Below are 21,233 nucleotides of genomic sequence, written 5' to 3' on the forward strand. Positions count from 1 at the left end.
ACCTACGTAATACGGGGTCAGGGCCCATCCATTTATTTGTTAGCACATCCTTCCATAACACCATCTCCCGAAGGACTGGTGTTGCGCCCACATGGCGATCAGCAGAGGTCTTAGATGCTTCATCCAAAGTTAAAAAATTAAGAGTGAAAAGAGCCAAGGAGAGGCACTCGCCAGGGGTGCGCCCTATTCCCCCTTTTTGTTTTTGAAGCAGTTCTTTAATAGTACGATTTGCACGTTCCACTATGCCTTGTCCCTGTGGATTATAAGGGAGGCCAGTGGAGTGTTGAACATCCATTGTTGCACAAAAGGAATGGAATGAGGAAGAAGTGTAAGCCGGACCATTATCCGTTCTCAAGAACAAAGGCTTACCCCAGCTGGCCCATGCAGCTAGACAATGGGCAATGACATGGCGTGTCGTTTCACCAGTCATGGCAGTGGCAAAAATAATGCCAGAAAAGGTATCCACTGAAACGTGAACATATTTTTGTTTCCCAAACTCTGAGATGTGGGTAACATCCATTTGCCACGAGGCTAGGGGTTTCAGCCCTTTGGGGAGAACTCCTATATGCGGTGGATGGTGAAAGGCAACACAATGTTGGCAGTTTTTGACAATCTTACGAGCTTGTTCCCTGGAAATATTGAACTTCAGGCGCAAGGTGTTAGCAGATACATGAAAATTATCATGGAACTTTTGTGCCTGTTCACAAGGTGTACTCATAATCCAAGCAGCTATGGCTATGCGGGTGGCCTCATCTGCCAACGTATTCCCGGCTGACATTGGCCCTGGAAGCCCGCTATGTGCTCGAATATGAGTCACATAAAAAGGTTGAGAGCGAAGTAACATCAAGGCTTGAATCTGTCTTAATACCGGCGCCACCATACTAGAAGGTTGTATATAGGCAGCAATTTCCAAATTTTTAAGTAAATTGACAACATATAGGGAATCAGAGACCAAATTAAAAGAAATATTAGGATATTTCTCAAAAACCTTTTGTATAATAAGACATTCTGCTACCTGAGGGGAGGTGGTAGGAAACTGGAAACTGTAGGTCTGACCATCGATGGACATGGCACCCTTGCCGGTCTTTGAGCCATCAGTATAAATTACAGGGGCATTCATGATGGGATTTTGAGATGTGATTCGAGGAAAATAAACAGTATCCTCCGAGGCAAATGTTAACAGAGGATGTTTAGGGTAATGGTTATCAATATATCCTGCAAAACTAACCACAAGAATAGCCCACCATGAGGTCGCACCTGTTAAAATCTCAATTTGTTCTTTGGTGTAGGGCACTATCAATGTTGCTGGTGGCTCGCCGAAAAACTCAAGGCACCACTTTAGACCATTTAACGCCTGCCTTGCCACTAAATCGGGATAATAGTGGACATTTTTAGATCCCAATCCTTGTCCATGCAGCCACCAAAGAGGTCCATTCTGCCAAACCACTCCTAGAGGGACAACCTTTGTGGGGAGGATTACTAACTGGAATGACTGTGTATAGTCTAATCTCTTTAATTGAGCTGTTTTTAACGCTTCTTGTATCTTTTGGATAGAATTTTGAGCTTCCAATGTCAATTGTCGGGGAGAGGTCAAATCAGGATTACCTTCCAATATCTTATATAGGGGCATAAGGTCTCCTTTTGGAATTTTCAAATATCCCATTAGCCAATTAACATTTCCTAAAAATTTTTGAAAATCATTCAATGTATGAAGGCATGAAGTTTGTAAGGTAATATTCTGGGGCATAATCTCATCTGGGGAAATACGGGTACCAAGAAAATCAACAAGTATGCCCTTTTGTAACTTCTCAGGGCTAATATAAAGCTCTGCATTTGCTAAAGCTTTCAAAAGGCTTTGCAAGCATTCTTCGACTTGCTTAACCTTTTCTCCAGTTATAAGAAGATCATCCATATAGTGTATAATTTTCAAATTGGGAAACTGACTTCGAATAGGGTCAATGGCGCGGCCAACATAAAGTTGGCACATAGTCGGGCTATTAGCCATGCCTTGTGGTAAAACTCGCCATTGAAAGCGTTCATCAGGAGCTTCATGATTAACGGCTGGAACTGTAAAAGCAAATCTAGGTCTATCCTCTTCATGAATGGGAATAGAAAAAAAGCAATCCTTTATGTCTATTGTTATCACAGGCCATCCTTTTGGTAATGCTGTAAGCATAGGGAGACCTCGTTGTACGGGTCCCATAATAACCATCTGTGCATTTATGGAGCGTAGATCATGTAACAATCTCCATTTTCCTGATTTCTTTTTAATAATAAAGATGGGAGAATTCCACGGTGACGTGGAAGGCTCAATATGATGTAACCGAAGCTGCTCTGCAACTAATTGTTTTGCCGCTTGGAGCTTCTCTTTTGACAAGGGCCACTGAGGTGTCCAAACGGGTGTATCAACTTGCCAGGGTATCTTTAATGGTTGCTTATCCTCAGAGGCCCCTATGAAAAACCCAACCCTTCTCTATACCTATGGGATGACGGCTGAACTGGACTACTTCTTCCCTGAAGGTTCCTTCCCAACCCCTTTCCTGGAAAATATCCCTGTTTCCTCATGATAGCTTGTGATGCAGGGGAATACTCATTGGTAAGCTGCAAATGCATCTGTTGCTGCACATCCCTCCCCCATAGATTAATGGGGAGGGATACGACAAAAGGTTGAAATTTTCCGTCTTGTTCTTCTGAGCGCCAAGTAAGTTCTTTAGCACTCATGCTAGGTGTTTCTTGGTATCCTAAGCCTTGAAGGGATTGGGAGGCGATAGTAAGTGGCCACTTTGAGGGCCACTCTTCCTGTCTTATGACACTCCGGTCAGCTCCTGTATCCAATAATCCAAGGAATCGCCTTCCCTCTATTATCAATTCTAACATAGGTCTCTGATCCAAACCCATGGCAAGCATGAAGGCATTTTTCCCTGTAGATCCAAACCCATTAAGGCCTCGTTCCCTATCAGAAGCTGGAAATCTAGAATGATGAGAGGGGAGAACTAACATCTGAGCTATGCGGTCTCCTGGAGCAATTGAAAACAATCCCTTGGGAGACCAGCACATAATCTTGATTTTCCCCTGGTAATCAGGGTCAATAACACCTGGCAAAACCATCAATCCTCTAATGGAACTACCTGATCTCCCAATTATAAGGCCCACCTCATTTTTATTTAATGGATTCATAAGATCAGTATCAATGGCCTGCACCCCCATAGAAGGAGTCAGTACCATTGAGGAGGCGGCACACAAGTCCAACCCTGCGGCTGCTGACGTGGCTCTTTGCCCTGATTGGAGGGAGGCGGGGGGAATTCCCCCGATGCCTCGTTCTGAATAGCCCCGAACACTTTCGGGCCCCGGGGTCGCGGGCCCCGTGATCCGTTTTTTGAGACCGCAGGGAACATCGGCTGGAGGGGCTGCCCATTAACATCTTTCACTGATCTACATTCATTTGCCCAATGTTTTCCCTTTTTGCATCGGGGACAGGTGCCTGGCATCCTCTGTTGGTTTCCTCCTGAAGGAGACCGACACTCTTTCTTTAGATGTCCTGGCTTTCCGCAATTATAACATTTTCCTTTAGAGCCACTTCCTCGGTTGACAGCTGTCATAACTGCTGCAGCGAGGCCAGCATTGGTGAGAGGGCCCCCTATCTCCCTACATGCTTTCAACCAAGCCTCAAGCCCCTTCTGTTTCCAGGGCGTGATAGCCCGTCTGCACTCCTTTGTACATTGTTCATAAATAAGTTGCTGCGTTAAGGGGAGAGCTGTTTCCATATCCCCAAAAATTTTTCCCGCAGCATCAAGCATCCGGGCTACGAAATCAGCAAAAGGCTCATTTGGTCCTTGAATGATCTTAGTAAGGTTTCCACTCACTTCTCCTTTTCTGACCAGTTTTTTCCAGGCGGATACGTGTATCTCTTTCACTTGATTGTAAATTTCAATGGGGAAGTTTATCTGGTTATTTACCCATTGTCCTTGACCCAACAACATATCCGCCGTCCAGGCTGGCTGGCCATTTTGTGCATTACGCCGGGCCTGAATTTGGGCATGGTCTGTGACCAGAGACCTCCATTCTAGATAAGTACCAGGGGGTAAAGCTGCCCTTCCAACTTCCTGATAGTCTGCCGGAGTCAAAACATCCTTAGCTATTCTGTCTAAAATAGACAGAGGATAATGGGCAGTTGGGCCATAGGTCTGAACTGCTTGTACTAGATCTTTTAACATCTTGTAAGATACAGGCTCATGAGACCTGACCTGTGTGTTTGGGTCCTCGAACACCGGGAAAGCATTTGCTAGTTTAGTCCAGGTTTTGGGAGGAATGCGATGACTTCCTGCGCAGCTTCCTGTACTCACTTGTGAGTTAGGAGCGAAGGGCGGTGGTCGTGATAGCTCGGCTCCGGGCCCTGGGCCATAGCTTTCACGCTCATACCCCGCAGCCTCCCTTTCTAGGTCTATCTCATCCTCAGTATCTAACTCTGAGTCAGAATCAGACAAATTAATAGCGGCCAGCTCCGACCATAGGTACGCTGGTGCTGAAGGTTCCCTTTCTGTATGTTGTAATTTTTGTTTTTTCTTTTCTCTTTTATTTTCTTTATGTTTAGAATTTTCTTTGCTAGCTTCTGTTTCCTTACCGGTTTCGGACTGACTATCCTGCCATTCTGCCATAGCCTTTCTCCCCTTTGCTACTGCTTCCTGTGCCTTTTCCTCATCCAGACAAGATTTCACCAATCTCCAAAAAGGCAAGGTGGCTTTTCCTAGATCTTGTTTGTGTTTTTCTAAATCTTTTCCTAGCTTTTCCCAGGAACTCATCGTGAGATCACCGGATACCGCGAACCATGGCGCATGTTGATCTATCTCTTTAAGCGCCCTTTTTATAGAACCGGAGGAAACATTAATATCCCTTGCACCCAGTAATTCCTTCACAGGTTTGACAAAAAACTCAATATGTGAGTCAAAGTTCCCCATCTTTGAAACTGATTTCTCTACACCAGGTTTACTCAAAGAAAACAACGAGCTAACGAAAGACTGTCCCCACTAAGGAGCTTTACTTTCGTTTCGCTCGCAGCAACACAAACAAGTTTCCTCCGCGCGGTGGCAGCGCAGCCAAAAGCAGCACCCAATCACCAAGATAACCCACACAAAAAATATCAACGGGAAAAAGTCCAACAAAAAGGCAAGATTGGTGTCATAGGCGTCAGTCATACCTTATGAGTACTCACCGTTCCCGTGTGAGGTTCTGAATCTTCGGCCCTCCTCCGAGTCGTTCGCAAGGTCCGAAGTTTCCCGGGTTTCGGCACCAGTTGCGGCGCACCCCGACCAGCGGGGAAGCAAGACACGACTCCAAGATTCTTCCTCTATCACGGTTTTATTGAACGCTGCTCGGTTATGGCTTCTCGGGAGAGCTGGTACGGGAGGAGGGCCCCGGGCGCCGGGGCAAGCTGGCTTATATGCAGGTTCTGGGGGCGGAGCTTGGGCGGTAAGCTGATTGGTCAGTACTATCGGGCGGGAGAGCGACACGTTAGCATTCGGGATAAACAGGAAACCAGCGCCATCTTGTAATGGCGTTTGAGCCAGCGGACTGCTGCAGGAACCCTTAGTCTCTCCTGGGGCTTCTGTCCTGTTTAGAAGACTCCAGCCTGTGTCTGAGCTCCCCTCCACCATCACAGTCAGAGAGTCAGTACCCTTACCTGTGAGCAGAAGCCATAGCCAGAGGGGACACTCTTGGCAGGAGAGCATAGAGGATGCCCCCAACTCTCTTCTCTCTGTGAGAAGAGCTTAAGGGCCAACATGGCCTCCAGACTCTGCTGTCCTTCCTCACTCTGAGATTAACATTCTCCCAGACTGAGCATTTCCAATAATCAATTTGGTAGTAGGTTATTGGGTCTGTTTCCAAGGCACAGCTCTGTCCCTTCAACTCTCAGTGCTGTCCCGCATCCTTCTGAACTTTTCTCTCTACATTTCTTCTGCAAACAAAACATTGAACAACAAGGCTCATAAGCATCCCCATGCCCCCAGAGAACAATGCCTCTTCCCAGGGCTGACATCTGCTGTGTTTTTGCCTTGGGTCATGACTCACAGAAGCAATTTCCTGACTGTTGAACATGTGTCCTGATATCATACACTAGAGATCACTAGTAGAATTGAACTCTCATGTCTGGGGCTACACAATGGATGGTCAACATATTAACTGTGAGATGCCCTGATGCCTTCAGAACAGGTGAGATGCAGCACCTGTCATTTTGTTCACTATGGCTCTCCAGTATATCTATTCCATCTAGTAGGATGGATCTATATTCTACAACAGAAGACTTCAAACGGTGGATACCAATCCACCCACAAAACATTCTACCTACAATCTGTCCTTCATGAAACATGTACTGGGGTAATGGTGGAACAGAACTTGTGGTAGTGGACAACCAATGACTGCTCCAAATTAAAGCCCATGCCATGAGAGGGAGCCCAGACCTAGTCACTGCCTGGATAGCCAGGAACCAGAGGCTGGCCAGCCCAGAAATTTAAGAACAAACAAAGTATGACCAGAAAAAAATTTCAATGGAATGATTACTAATAATATACTTTTATACTAGTAGATCAGTGTCCAGGCTAGTAGTCAATAGAGAAGCATCATCTAGCAGCATTTGGGAACAGATGCAGAAACATACAACCAAACACTTGGTGGCACCAGAGGAACCTCAGAGAATAAGGGAATGGTGGATTGTAGGAACTAGAGGGGACAAGGACACCATGAAAACATGGAACACAGAAACAAGTAAGCAGGGCTTGTAGAGGATCACAGAGTCTGAACTGATAATCATGGACCCTGTATGAATTTGACCTAGGACCTCAGCATGTAAGTTATGGTAGTGTAGATGGGTATTCTTGTGAAACTCCTAATAGGGGAAGTGTGGGATATCTCTGACTCTTTTACCTGTCCTTTAGACCCTTTTCTTCCTACTTGGTTGTCTTCTGAGCTCAGATATGAGTGTCAGTGGCAAGCCTAATGTAACTTGCCATGCCATGTTCTATAGATGTCCCTGGGAGACCTGCTCATTTTTTGCGAGGAAACAGAAGAGAAATGGATGTGGGGTAGAGAAGAAGTGAGGTTAAGGGAGGAGTGGAGGGAGGAGAAACTGTGGTCAGGATGTAATAAATGAGAGGAAAATAAAAAAGGAAAGATATGCATATTAACAGGAAACACACTCATGTGCAAGGTGAATGCCATTATCAGAACGAAAACAGCATGACCAGCCCAGACATGAAGGATTTTACATCTGTGCATCAAACAAACTGTGGATCATAGCTATTTAGAAACCAGCTATGTCCACAGTGAATCATGGGCAGACCCTTCTCCTGTCACTCTTCCTTACTTCACATGGATGATGGTGTGCAGGCAGCATTGGACCTAAGTGAATTAGTTAAGCAAGGAATGTATTTGAGCATACGAGAGCATGTTTTTCTAAATGCAAACAATGCACCAGTTTCACAGCAGACTCAGAGCACCCAAAAAATTGAGGGCTCCTGAAATTAGTTCCCATGAATTCAGAGGGATCAGTATATATTTCAACCACAACCTAAGCTCTTAATGCCTTTTATTTTTGTGCATCATTATGATGTCTTTATTTTCCTTTTACCTCACTTTAAATCCCGGCCTTCCTTTGTACACACATGTATCCCTGGATTATAGATATGAGTCACCATTCTGGCTGTAGCCGAGTAGTAACTAATCATTTCCACCACAAAACTTTTCTCTATTTTATACCCCATTGATAAGTAAAGGCCCCCATTCGGCTGTGGGATGAGAGGAGAGATCAGTCACTCATCATGGCCACCAGACTGGGAGACTGATCTTCAAACTGAATCGGTTGGAGACCTCACACTGATACTGTCCAGCATCCTCACTCCCGACAGGATCTATTCTGAGTCCGCACTTTGTTGGGGAAAGAGTCATCCTCTCTGTGAGCTGCAGATTCTGGTTATTGAAGATCCAACGAATAGAGATATCATTGTCGGGTGAAACGCACGTGAAGATCACAGATCTACCTCCTCTGACTGTGGTATCAGTGACTCGCACAAAGGGCTGTGTCACATATTCTGTGAAGAAACAGAAGAGGGTACCAAATGACAGAAGTCCTAAGAGTTCAACCAGGCCATCTTTAGTTCATACTTTATAAACCTTCCAGGGGTGGGAACTTGGAACCGTGACTATAGAAATACTTTATACTTTGGATCTGCCACCCAGGGACTATGTGACCCTAATTCAGGCACTGTTTCCTGTGTCTCAGGTTCCCTGTAATAAGACACACAGTGCACGATCATGGCTGTGTCCATGAGTTAAGTTTAGTTATGAGCAATGTTCTGACCTTGGGATGGGGAGCTGCTCACATCAGCAGCATCTGTTACTATTCACCTGCAAAAGAGAATTTCCTATGCTGGACCCTGAGGTGAAGGAGGAATCTGGAGTAGCTGCCGCCTCTGTTTCTTCCCTTGGTGCCTTGACCTTCCTGTGAAGTCTCAAGCCCATCATAACTATAGGCTAATGGCCCAGACACCTGTCTACTCAGCCTCAGGAGAAGGAGATACTCAGGTGACCTACCTAACTACAGCTGTCATGGCGGTACACAGCTGGTTCTACACTCTATGTGACAGTCCTATGACTTGGACTGACGTAAAGCCTTGTTCCCTGAAAGCTCTCACAGGATATCTAAACAAAGAGTTACAAAAATCTCCCCAGTGTCACCTTGAGTCCAGCCAGGGGCAAAGCATTGGAGTCACAGATTCCTGGTGTTCTCTGTAAGTACCCCATGGCTTCATCAGCCATGGCCTGCCTGACTCCCATAGAGTCTTTCTGGGGACATGTGCATGGTGACAGCTCCAAGTGTCTGGGCTGTGGCTGACACCTTGGGGTTGAGTTTACCCAGCACAGGTCCTCCTCTGTGCAGGTAAAGACAGGTGAGGATTTCTGACCTGTTAAAGTTTGTCTACCCAGTGTGTGTTCTGCAGTAAGGGCCCCAACCCCATTGGGGAGACAAAATATAGTAGAGGGGAGAGCAGGCACAGCCAAATCCTGATACTTCAGTGTATAAAGTAGAATAAGCCACACCAAGCAGTTAGAGACCATAGAGAGAGTCACTTACTCTTTACATAAAATTCTACAAATGCTTTTTCAATATTGAAATCTTTGTTTAAAACTTCTAGTGTGTACAATCCTGCATCTTTCTCGGTGACATCCTGGAGCATCAGGGATCCATTGTCATACACCATCCATCTTCTTCCATGTGAAGACCACCACAAGATGGAATTCAAGTCACCACTGTATTCTACAATTTTGAGGACCAGGGTGCTATACTTCGATTTGTACCAGAAAAAGGATATCAGATCTTCTGGAAGATTATGAACTTGGAGAAGAATGCTTTCCCCTTCAGCAGGATACCGAGGCACCACTTGGATCATGAGTTGGGAGGAAGTGAGAGAGTTACAGAACACAGAAATGGAAGCTGGGAGGGAAAAGAGAAAAAAGCCATCACATGGGGATCATTGTGCTTGGTGAAAAGATTGTGACCTCCATCCTGAGCAGATGGGTTCATCACTCAGCCTAGAGTTGCAGATGTGTGTGTGTGTGTGTGTGTGTGTGTGTGTGTGTGAGTGTGTGTGTCCGACTTAATAAAGAGCAGAAACATGGCCTCCTCCTTTCCAACAGTGTCTCTGAAAGTGTCATGTCCACTGCATGGAACTGTCCCCTTGGGTGTCTACATGGCTGCTCCCTCACTGCCCTCAGTCAGACACTGCACACACTCATGCACACTGGGGTTTGAGATGATGCCTCCCCTGAACTCAACAAGCCTGGAACTTTAATTTTCCAGGTTTTTTTCTTCAGTTTCCTTTGAGGTAACACTCAACCCCTGACCCCACATAATAGATGTACTTGCTGCTCTGTCAGGTCTAGGGCTTTCTGGTGGCTGGGAGCAGTTTGATCTTCAAGGCAGGCTTGGATCTTTAAAAGGTTTGGGTATTAGGCTGGCTGGTTTTATATCAACTTGATGCAAGTTACAGTCATTTTGCCAGACAAGGACTCAGTTGAAAACACCACTGCTGGACTGGCCAGTGGGCAAAACTCTAGTACATTTTTTAAATTGGTAATTGATGCAAAAGGATTGAGACCAATGTAGGCAGTTCAAGCCCTGAGCTAGGAGTCCTGGGTGATGTAAGAGAGCTGGTTGAGCAAACCTGAAGAGCAACCAACAGGAAGCACTCCTCCATAGTCTCTTCACCAGTTCCTGAACTTTATTTATGACACTCTCAATTGGGAACTAATAAATACCCCAGTTAGACATGGATGTTTTAAAACCATTGTTCCCTATGAGCTTTGTAAGAGTACAGCACTAGAAAAATGCTCCCATGGATGACTTTAGTCCAGCCTTGGAAAGATGACAGGGCTCAGGCCTCCCTGGTCTAGAACCCCAAGAGCCTGGGCTGACTCTGACATCTTAGGATGAGTTCCTTTCCATCAAGGTCTTCCTTGATGCAGGTGGAATCAGAAGATGGAAGATGCTCTATGGCCACTTGTCTCTACCAGTGTGTCCTGCATTAAGTGCTCAAACCTCCCCATGGGGACACAGGGCAGAGGGCAGGGAGGCTAGACCAGCCATGACAGCCCTGTGTGTCTAAGCCCCACCCAGCACTGAAGAATCACAGAGAAATACTTACTGTACACATGGAACTGCACTTGTGTTTCTTCATGTCCCATATCCGTTCTATGAATTCTTAGGGTATAGAGTCCAGAGTCTTTCTGAGTTACACTGTGTAGCAGCAAGGATCCATCACCATGCAACATCTCTCTGCCACTGTACGCAGGCCCCCACACAGTTGATTTCCTGTCTAGTATAAACCGGGCAGCCACAAGGTTCTTGAACTCAGTCATTCCTTTGAACCAGGAGAAACCTAAAACATTCTCCGGGGGATTGTGAACGAGGAGAAGAACACTTCCCCCTTCAGCAACGCTGGGTGGCACTAATTCAATAGTGGGCTGGGCAGAGGTAGCAAGGTGGCCACACTTCCAAAGGAAAGCTGAAAGGGAAGAGAGAGATTCATCTAAATTGTGACATTTGTATTTGACTAAGATGAGGCCCTGTGTCCTGAGCAGCTGTGTCCATTCCTCAATCCAGGTTCATGGGTGAGTGTCTTCCTGTCCTCCTTGGTGGAGGTCTGCAAATGATCTTATGTTCTCAGTGTCCCCACACTTGTCATTTCCACTATATGTATCTCTCTCTTTAGTTGTCAACATTGCCCTGGCTTACTGCCATCAGATCTCTGCTAAAATTTACAGTTGGTTGGTGTTGGGGTGATGCCTGCCTGACATCTTCCCCTACAGACCCTGTGTCTTCACTCTCTAAACTTGTTCTGTTCCCCTTGGGGCTGCAGCCAACACCTGAATTTACCTTCTATCTTTCTTTACTTCAAGTCCATTCAAACTAGGACCTCATAAAAACCATGAGTTGTCTTGTATTTTTTAAATGATGCCTAGAAAAGACTCTGATACTTGTGAAGACTGACTGACTGACTGACTGAATGAATGAATGAATGATTTCCCAGAACCCTGTATGTCCATGGATTTATTTAAGAAACTCACAGGTTTAGGGATGCAGTACTGACTCATTCCATTTCCTTTGATTTTTTACACTTGTTTACATATTATACTTGTGTGTGATTAGTGTAAAGGCTAGTCTAGTGGGGGGAAGGGGCGGTTCCAGGACACAGTACTTCAGTGGAGATCAGAGGACTTCTGTTCATTGGTCTCAGCTTGCTAGACAGTGAAGTAAATGCCTATATCCATTGTACCATGTCACTGATCCACCCAAGCTTGATTTTTATTTGGGCTATAAAGCTGAGAGTATCAATCTTCAGAATATTGTGGTCATGCTTAGTAACATCTTGAAATAACAGTGTCTCCCCCTCCCTTACTGTTTAATATTCAATATACAATGGCAGTATCCTAATGCTGTGCCTCATTTGCACTCTGTATTTTCTCCCCTACAAACACTGAGACTCCTCTCATATCCTTGTGACATTCAGTAGATTCCAGAGTGTATGTCAGTCCTCTCCTCACACATTCAACTCCTGCCTGGTCTCCCCATTTGTGAGCAGAAGCCCCTGACATGTGGTGCGCCCTTTGCAGAGGAGTACAGAGGGGCATCCGTTGTCTCAGCAGGTTGATCTGTCTTCCCTCTCAGGAATTTCTGCTCCAGCACAGTTCCCATGCTCTGCTGTCCTTCTCCCTTCTGAGCTGAGCCTCTTCCCAAGTGAGGAGCACCTCCCAGAGTCCCATGGGCTGAGGACGAGACTGTGTTCAAAACAGTGCTCTGCCCCTCCAGTTTCAGTGCTGCCCCATGTTCCTTTCCAATTCTGTCTTTATGTCTCTATCATCTGGAAAACAGAGTGAGTGTCAAGTGAACAAGTGAAATGCCCATCCCCGTCACATGAGATAAAAGCAGCTGACCCTGGAACTGCACTCTGCTACATTCTGGCCTAGGTTTGTCAGCATCAAAAAATGGAAAGTCTGCACAACTGTGTGATTAAAAAAAAAACCCAGCTGAGCACTCAGTCTTCTCTGGAAACATGGAATTTTCTCCCAGCAGGAAGGTGACAAAACTGCCTGTGAGGATCCAAAGGGAGCAGCTGAGTGATATGTGGGGGAAAGAACAGATCTATTCTCACCGGAATCACCATCAGACAGGGTTCTGACTGAGGTCAATGGCCAAGGATGTGATAGGAGTCTCTCATATTGGGTGTGTGGGAGGAGGTGACCTGATTCCTGGGAAAAGCCTGTGAGCTCCTTCATCCTGTGCAAGATTTTCAGGAACATGTTCCTGCTTCCTCTGTTTGCTGAGCTGTGTAATGGGTTTGCCCATGTGCTCCATGGTCTGCCTGAGAAGCCTTGGACCTCTATCCAGTTGATTCCCCTTGAATATTGTGTATTTTACAAAGGAAACACCTAAAGTGAAAAACAACATGATCTCCTGGCAGTGTAGCAGACACATTAAGCAGTCAGTAGGTCTGAGAATGCTGTGACCATGATTTCCAGGTCTGTAAAAACAGGAGTGGAACCAGGCTACTAGGTAAGTTCCTGGTTCAGGCAAATACTTTTCTGCCAGTTCATTGTGTGTCCCAATAACATCAGTGGGGATCAAGGGAACTACAGTTCATGTCTGGGAAACTGTCAGATCAGCATAACCTGTAGCCATTTGCCTGCAGGAGATATTTCCCCAAGCTGGACCCAGAGAACAAGTACTTGTCAGGAAATCCTCAATCCCTCTCCTTGGGGAAAATGACCATCATGTGAAATCTCATATGCCCAACAGAACAGTTAATTGATGGCCTGGACACCTGTTGAGCTATGCTCCCCTGCTGACTCTCTGAAGAAGATGGCCAAGGGACATATCCCCACCAAGGCTCTCATGACAGCACACTGCCTGGTTCCACACATCACAAGCCTGTGATTACTATGGAGCACTGTTCCCTGCCATCAGGAAGTGAAACTCCAACATGTATAAAATGTTTCTCATGGACACCTGGAGTTGAGTCTGAGACAAAGGTCTGGAGACAGGGCATCCTGGTGCTCATATCTCTGGGAGGATCCCATTTTTTCCCTGACGAGGCACAGTGATGATTCCCTTGAGGTCTTTCTCATGGAAACATTCCTAGTAGGAATCCCTAAGGTCTAGACAGAAGCAGATATCCTTGGATCAGTTACCCACCATGCATCCACCTATGTGCAAGGTAAAGTCAAATGAAGGATTCTGATTTATTGCCATTTTTCTACACCATGTGGCCTTCACTAAATGTTCAAACCTAATATGGGAGCACAACGTATAGGGAAGGTAGGCACAGACCTCCCTTCTGTATGTGTCCTGTGAAATGAACCTCACCCAGCTCACAGAGTTCACAATGAGTCACTTACCAGACACATGGAGGTAAATGGATGCTGTTGACATGATTTTTCTGTGTCTATTAAAGGTTCGTTGGGTATAAAATCCTGTGTCATTCTGGGTGACCTTTTCCAGCAGCAGGGATCCATTGCGATATATTGTCTCTCTACCACTGTGCACAGAACCTGGGCAACTTAAACCACTGTGCAGTGCGTACAAAGCAATTCCTTGTGTCATCTTTGTTAGTCCTTTGAACCAGGCTACGGCTATAATATTCTCTGGAAGATCTTGGACAGGGAAAAGGATGTTTTCTCCTTCAGCCACTAGGAGTGGCATTGATTCAGTGTTTACAGTGGCAGTGGTGGACAGGATCCAGAAGGTTAAAAGGGAGGCTAGAAGGAAATTGAGAAAAACCACCAATATTAAACAGGTGTGATCAGCACTCAGCTTTGGTGTGTGAGTAGGGGTCGAGCCAACATCTTTTACAGACATAATCAACATAACATCCATTGTCTTAGAGTGTCTCAGTGTGTCACTAACTCTCTAAGGAATTCTCTACTGAGGTATCTGCCTGGTTCCCCTATCAATGTCCCATATCCCTCCTCACGGAGTATTTGGTGTGAGGAGCAATGCCTCTCTGAACTCTGCCTCTGGAGAGTTCTCACTTTCTGATTTATTTCTCTGTTCCCCTTGTGATTCTAGTCAACCCATGGCTTCATATTTCAGATATACTGATATCAGGTCCTTTAGAACCAGGGCTTTTTGTTTGGTTGGTTTTTTGGTTTTTTGTTTGGTTGGTTGGTTTTTGGTTTTGGTTGTGGTTTAAGTGGTGGTTTTTTTGAAATAAGGCTTCAGGTTGTCCTATCTTCACACACTGAGACATGGCACTAGCCCTCCCCTGTTTGATTTCTATTTGGAGGGTCACACTGTCATGGTTGGGAACAGCTGTCTTCAGAACATTGCAGCCAATGTAACTCACTGTGAATATGGAGTGTTTGAGCCTTCTCCCTTACTGTCATCACCTGCTGTCCCCTGAGAGCTTCAGGCTGCTGAGCCTCTGTCCCTCACCTTCTGCACCATAATTGCAAACAGAAACCTTGAGTCTGCTCTCAAGATTCTGTTCCCTTTAGGAGACTCCACCTTGCCTCTGCCTTCACATCCCCGCACAGTCAGAGAGTGAGTACCCTTACCTGTGATCAACCCCTGCCAGGGAGGACACCCATTGCAAAGTAGCACAGAGGACTCCTTCATTAATCTTCTGACCGGCTGTCCTTCCTCTGAGGAGAAGAGCCTCAGCTCCAACACAGAACTCAGATTCTGCTGTTCTTCCTCTTTCTGGGCTGAGATTTTTCTCAGACAGTCCAGAATCCAATGGACTGTGAGTAATGGGGTTTGAGTCCAAGGCATTGCTCAATCCCTTCTACTCTCAGTGCTGCCCCACATCCCTCTCAACTGCCTTTTATGTTTCTCCTCCAAACAACACATTGAGCAACAAGGCTGATGAGCCATCCCCATGCCCTCAGAGAACAATGGCTCATCCCAGGTCTGATATCTGTTGTGTCTTGCCTTGGGTCTGTCAGCACCAAAGAAGGAGCCTCCATCATGCCTATACATCCTTGTAATACAGAGACACAGTTGAATGTCCAGTCTACCCTGTGTTCTCAATGCTCTGAGAAGGTGGTATTTACTGGATCCCTGCAGGAAGGTGACTGAAATGTCTCTGAGGGCTGGAAAGAAATCAGCTGAGTGATGACTAGGAATGAAGATCAATTCTTTATCACTGATATCACCAGTCAAATTAATGATCCAGGAGGGAAGCCCAGGAGCAGTTGTGTGAGGAGTTTCATACGCTCAGTGTTGGAGAAGTGACCTGTGTGTCCTTGAAATAACTGTGGGCTCCATCTTTCTATGGATGTTTTCAAGGCAACATTCTAGAATTCTGTGTTGGTTGTGCAGATGTCCTCTTTTATCTTCCTGGATCACTTTTGCCCTTTCCTAGATGATTCCCTCATGGTAATCTTGTCTTCCACTATGAGAGATGCCAGGATGGAGGAAACCTTTACAGTCCTCATGCGGAAAGATGTTCTCAGACAAAGGAAGGAGCCAGTAGGTCAGAGAAGAATCTAGGGAGGTATCACAAGGTTAGTAGAAACAGGGATGGAAAACAGCCTGCTAGGTCATGGCTTGGGAAACAATTTTTGGAGCGTTGAGCACATAACCTGCTATCACTTCCTGGAGATAACTGGGAGAACTGCAGTGTCATGTCTTGGGCTACAACAAGCATGGTCAAGAAGCCAAATGTGAACTTCTCTGATATGTTCAGCACAGATGGGATGAAGAGCCTGTCATCCTGACCACTGTGCTCTTCAGGACTCCTAATTCCATCTACTGCAGGATGGGTCTAGACAGGGTTCAAAATTTGTCCTGGAAGCCCTGGACTAATGTTGGAAGTAGTGTGAATCCAGAGGAAGGGCATTCTCAGGAGGAGCCTTGTGCTCAGGAAATTTCAGAGGAAAGTCCTAGGACATTTATCTTGAGATTAAAAGGAGAGGACACAGCTAGGCATGGTTGTGAATACCTTTAATCTCAACACCAGTGAGGCAGATGCAGGTGGATCTCTTAGATCCAGGCCAGCCTGGTCTAGGAGAACGTTTCAGGACAGCCGGGGTTACACAGAGAAATCCTGTCCGATTTTAAAAAGAGAAGAGGTCACTAATGTAGAGGGTGGCACATGCGCTTTTTGGCCAGTCACTGCTGTCTAAATACTATTTTTCTCTTTGTGCAGAGGGTGATAGAGGTGGTTTGCTCTTTAGTACAAATCACATTGATTCAAATACACATGTCTTCCCTATACATCATTATGGTGATATTTCATTTGTGCTGAAATGTTATTTTATTTGTATGTTAATAAATAAAGTTTCCTGGGGGTCAGAGCTAATGGCAATCCATAGCAGAAGCTGAGCGGTGGTGACGCATGCCCTTAATCCGATCACATGGCAGGCAGAGTCTGTGTGTTCAAGGACATAGCCAGCTTGGAGACACACGCCTTTAATCTCAATACCAACAATAGAGACTCGGAGGTCTGTATAGACAGACAGTGACAACAAGGTCATATGGTTGGGTTTACAACCAATGAGAAGGCAGAACAGAAGTCAATAAAAAGACAGACACATAGGAAGTAGGTCTCTTTCTCAGGGGAAGGATGGCAGAGTCAATGAAGGGTAAGAAGGTGGTTTTAGGTCTCAGCTCTTAGCTACTGCTCTGACCTCTTGGGCTTTTAACTCTGCTTTTGGCTCTGTGTTTCTTATTTAATAAGACCATTACTTCTACACCTTGTTCTATGTTTCTTTCTCCTACTGTGGAAAAAAAAACACCATGAAAAACAGCAGTCTAGGAGAGAATGTAGAGTCCATTTCCCTTGTGGGACTGTGTTATATTGTAGCACTGAAGGAAGTCTATGCAGAAAACATGCTGTTTGCTGGCTCATTTCCAGGTTCATGATTAGCTAATTTGGTATACAATGAAGGACCATCTGCTTAGGAATGATGCTGTCCACAGTGTTCTGGGCACTCCTGTATCAATTAAGACAGTCACTCACAGAAATGTACATCCTGGCCTGACTTGGTTGAGACTCTGTTTTCTTTTGTTGTTGTTGTTTTTGGTTGATTGGTTGTTTTTGCACCCTGACCACAGTTTCTCCTCTCTCTTCTCCTCCCAGTCCCTCTGCCCATCTCTTCCCTTTCCATTGATCTGCCTGTCTGTTTATGCCAATACAATATGGTTTTTATTCCTATAGCTCTATAGTAGAGTTTGAAATCAGGGATGGTGATGCCTCCAGATGTTCCATTATTGTACAGGATTGTTTTAGCTATCTTGGGTTTTTTGTTTTTTCCATAAGAATTTGAGTATTGTTCTTTGAGCATCTGTAAAGAATTGTGTTAGAATTTTCATGGGAATTGCAATGAATCTATAGATTGCTTTTTGGTAAAGTAGCCATTTTTACTATGTTAATCCTACCAATCCGTGAGCATGGGAGATTTTTCTATCTTCTGATGTCTTCTCCAATTTCTTCCTTCAGAGTCTTGAAGTTCTTGTCATAAAGGTCTTTCACTTGGTGTCTTAGTTAGGGTTTCTATTGCTGTGAAGAGAAACCATGACCATGGCCACTCTTACAAAGGAACATATTTAATTACAGTTTCAGAGGTTCAGTCCACTATTATATTGTCACAGATCATGTCAATGTGCAGGTAGATATGGGGCTTGAGAAGTAGCTGAGAGTTCTACATCTTCCAGGCAACAGGAAATGATCTGTCTGTCACAAAAGCAAAGCTTGAGCAAACAAAAGAGACCTCAAAGCCTACCCTCATAGTGACACATTTTCTTCAATAAGGCTATAGTTACTTCAAAAATGCCACACCTCCTAATAGTGCCACTCCCTTTGGGGAGTATTTTCTTTCAGACTTCCACACTTAGAGTTACACTAAGATATTTTCTACTATTTGTGGATATTGTGGCGAGTTTTTTAGCCCTGATTTTTTTTCTCATTTTTATGATTTGTATATAGGAAGGCTACTTAGTTTTTTAAGTTAATGTTATAATCAGCCAATTCATTTAGTGTTGCTTATCAGCTCTAGGGGTTCTCTGGTAGAATTTTTGGGCTCAGTTACATTGTTGCTTGTTTTTGCCCTTTTGGGGGCCTGCCTCCAAGCACCCAAATAAATCACAAATGGAGACTTAGTCTTAATTGTAGCTGCACAGCTTGGTTTGTTTCTTGCCAGCTTTTCTTAACTTTAAATTATGTTTTACCTCTGGGCTTTTGCATTTCTCTATTTTTGTATACCTTTCTTTCTTACTCTGTTGCTGATTGTGTAGCTGAGTGGTTGACCCCTGATGTCCTCCTCGCCTTCTCTGGCTCTTCTCTTTCTTCTCCAGATTTCTTCTTCTATATATTCTCTCTGCCTGCAGCCCTGCCTATCATTTCTCCTGCTTTGCTATTAGACATTCAGTTCTTTATTAGACCACCAGGTGTTTTAGAGAGGCACAGTAACATAGCTCCATAGAGTTAAATAAATGCAACATAAATAAAAGTAACACAACTTAAAATACTATTTCCAAACATTTGCCCTTTTGTCTAAGTAAAAATGAAAGGTTTTAACTTTAACATAGTAAAACTATCCACAAGAAAAACAGTTATCAAGTAAGAATTTACAATATTCAGTCCATTTGCAAAACTCTATTTAGTCTTTAACTCCGTTAAAGACCAAGAAGTATGTGATATTACCTAACAACAGAGACATCTTGTTGCCTGGACAGTCACTCACAGTTCCTCTGCAACATTGGTGCATTCTTCTTCAGCCTCCAGAACCATAGTATCAGGAAAACTTCTCAGTGAAGCAGGAGATTTGAATGACTATCCTGCCTTGTTTTGGCAAAGTTCAACTGTCTTTTTCCTGTTTGTCCTGCATGTCCAGTCTGAACAACATATTGTCAGCAGTCAAAGGCAAGAGTAGTTTCTTTGCCCTATGGCTAACCTTGCCACAGTAAAAGCAAACTTCATAAAGAGTTTCTCCAATGCCCATCATCTCTGAAGTAAATTAGTGCCGCCATGAGTAGATACGTCTCATTGTCATGAAAAAACTATGTCAACAAAACATTTTGAATGCCATATTCTATACATCTTTGAATTGTTTGAAGACCCATTTACCAATCTAAAATATACCTATTTAACCTAGAAAACCTAAATCTTTGATTATTATAGATTAACCACTAACCTCATTTCTTACTTATAACTTGCATTTTTAAATGAACTACATGAACACAATACTGCAAACAACACTAGAAACGTACGTACGGTATAACAAAATTAACTTTAATTTTATATCTATATATCAAAATCCATTGAAAATGCAAAATATCTGTGGTTAAAAGTTGTCTTTTATCTTATATTCCTATATTCCCTTAAGTTACAACAAACATCCATAATCAACAAATAACCAAAGACCATCCACACCACCCAACTCTCGGGAATGTTAGTATAGTTTTCTCCATCCTGCTTCCTGCTGCATGCCCCTGAGAAAATTTTAGACAATGGCCAAGTCCTGGGAAAAACAGTAGTATTCTTTGTTGATAGATATCACCTGTCAAGATTCAGAAGGTCTTACCTGATCAAACCTGATCAATACTAACTCTGAAGGAATGCACAGCCTCTTATCTCTCCTGTGGGAACAAAACTCCAAAGCATTTTTGGTTTCCATTTGACAAATATATTTTTTGACTTCCCTTTTAAAGTTAAGGCATTCCTAAAGCATCTAGATTAGTTCAATTTAGCAGTGCAGTTCACAATCCCATGTCTCCTAGCAGCTGTCTTTTGCCTCTCAACAATCAAAAAATTCAAAATCAACACAATAACATACAGGATTCAAACTCCCTGTGTATTTCCCATCTTGCATGGCTTTTTATTTTACTTTCTTTTTAAAGACTTTATTTTATTTTTAAATTATTCATTTTTTCAATGACTATACCCTTTTTCTTTCTTTCTTAAGCTTATATACATTGTAAAACACACTGAAACCTGTTTAGATTGTTTCCCATCTGGACCTTCTTATTGCATATCTTTTAGCCATTTTGACTGCATGAACAAACTTTAAACTGCTAAGCAGCATGGACCTCTGCCCAGGGTTTTGCTGGCTGGTTCCACTCACATCTCAGGTCCTGAAGGTCAAGCCTAAAGCTTAGGAGCCCAGTCAGAGGTTCATGGTGAAAACTGCATTCAACATTCCTAGAGTTCTAGACTAATGATACTTGTGCTGTAGCAAGCATTTTTTCTTAGTTTTTTGTTCCTAATTAGCTTATTGGCTGTTCAAGGGATTTTGATTGTTTCTGTCATTGTTGAAATCCAGCTTTAATCCATGGTGGTCTGATAAGACACAGGGGATTATTTCAATTTTCTATTATCTATTGAGACTTGCTTTGGTGACCAAGTACATGGCCAATTTTGAATAATGTTCCATGAGGTGTTGAGAAAAATGGTGGTTGGGTGAAATGTTCTACAGGTAACTGTTAGGTTCATTTTAGTCATAAGGTGTTTTAGTTTCTCTATTTCACTTTGAATTTTCTCTCTGGACAATGTGTTCATTGTTAAGAGTGGAGTGTGGAAGTCTCCCACTGTTAGTGAATGAGGTTCAATGTGTGATTTAAGCTTTGATACTGTTGCATTTTATAAATGTCATTGCTCTTGTATTTGGAACATAGATGTTCATAATTGAGATATTATCTTGGTGGGTTTGTTCTTTGGTGAATATTAAATGTCCTCCTCCATCTC

General features: G+C 44.0%; 1 protein-coding gene across 1 annotated transcript; it reads right to left on the reverse strand.

Moving 5' to 3' along the window:
- Nucleotides 1–7,626: 7,626 nt before the first annotated feature.
- On the reverse strand, nt 7,627–14,297 carry LOC131897571 (pregnancy-specific glycoprotein 22-like). Its single transcript, XM_059248540.1, has 4 exons — nt 13,945–14,297; nt 10,695–11,054; nt 9,125–9,484; nt 7,627–8,081 (listed from the first exon to the last, which is right to left on the reverse strand). Exons 1-4 carry the CDS (start codon nt 14,246–14,248, stop codon nt 7,810–7,812), a joined length of 1,296 nt encoding a protein of 431 aa, XP_059104523.1. The 5' UTR covers nt 14,249–14,297; the 3' UTR covers nt 7,627–7,809.
- Between the last annotated feature and the right edge of the window lie 6,936 nt (nt 14,298–21,233).

This window comes from Peromyscus eremicus, chromosome 1, assembly GCF_949786415.1.
Source record: "Peromyscus eremicus chromosome 1, PerEre_H2_v1, whole genome shotgun sequence".
Classification (NCBI taxonomy): Eukaryota; Metazoa; Chordata; class Mammalia; order Rodentia; family Cricetidae; genus Peromyscus; species Peromyscus eremicus.

Excerpts from the sequence above, each read along its gene's own strand:
- LOC131897571 (XM_059248540.1), bottom strand. The coding sequence starts at position 14,248 with ATGCCACTCCTAGTGGCTGAAGGAGAAAACATCCTTTTCCCTGTCCAA. Across the intron at positions 11,055-13,944 it reads CATTTACCTCCATGTGTCTG|CTTTCCTTTGGAAGTGTGGC; the intron begins GTAAGTGACTCA and ends CTTCCCTTTCAG. Across the intron at positions 9,485-10,694 it reads AGTGCAGTTCCATGTGTACA|CTTCCATTTCTGTGTTCTGT; the intron begins GTAAGTATTTCT and ends TTTCCCTCCCAG.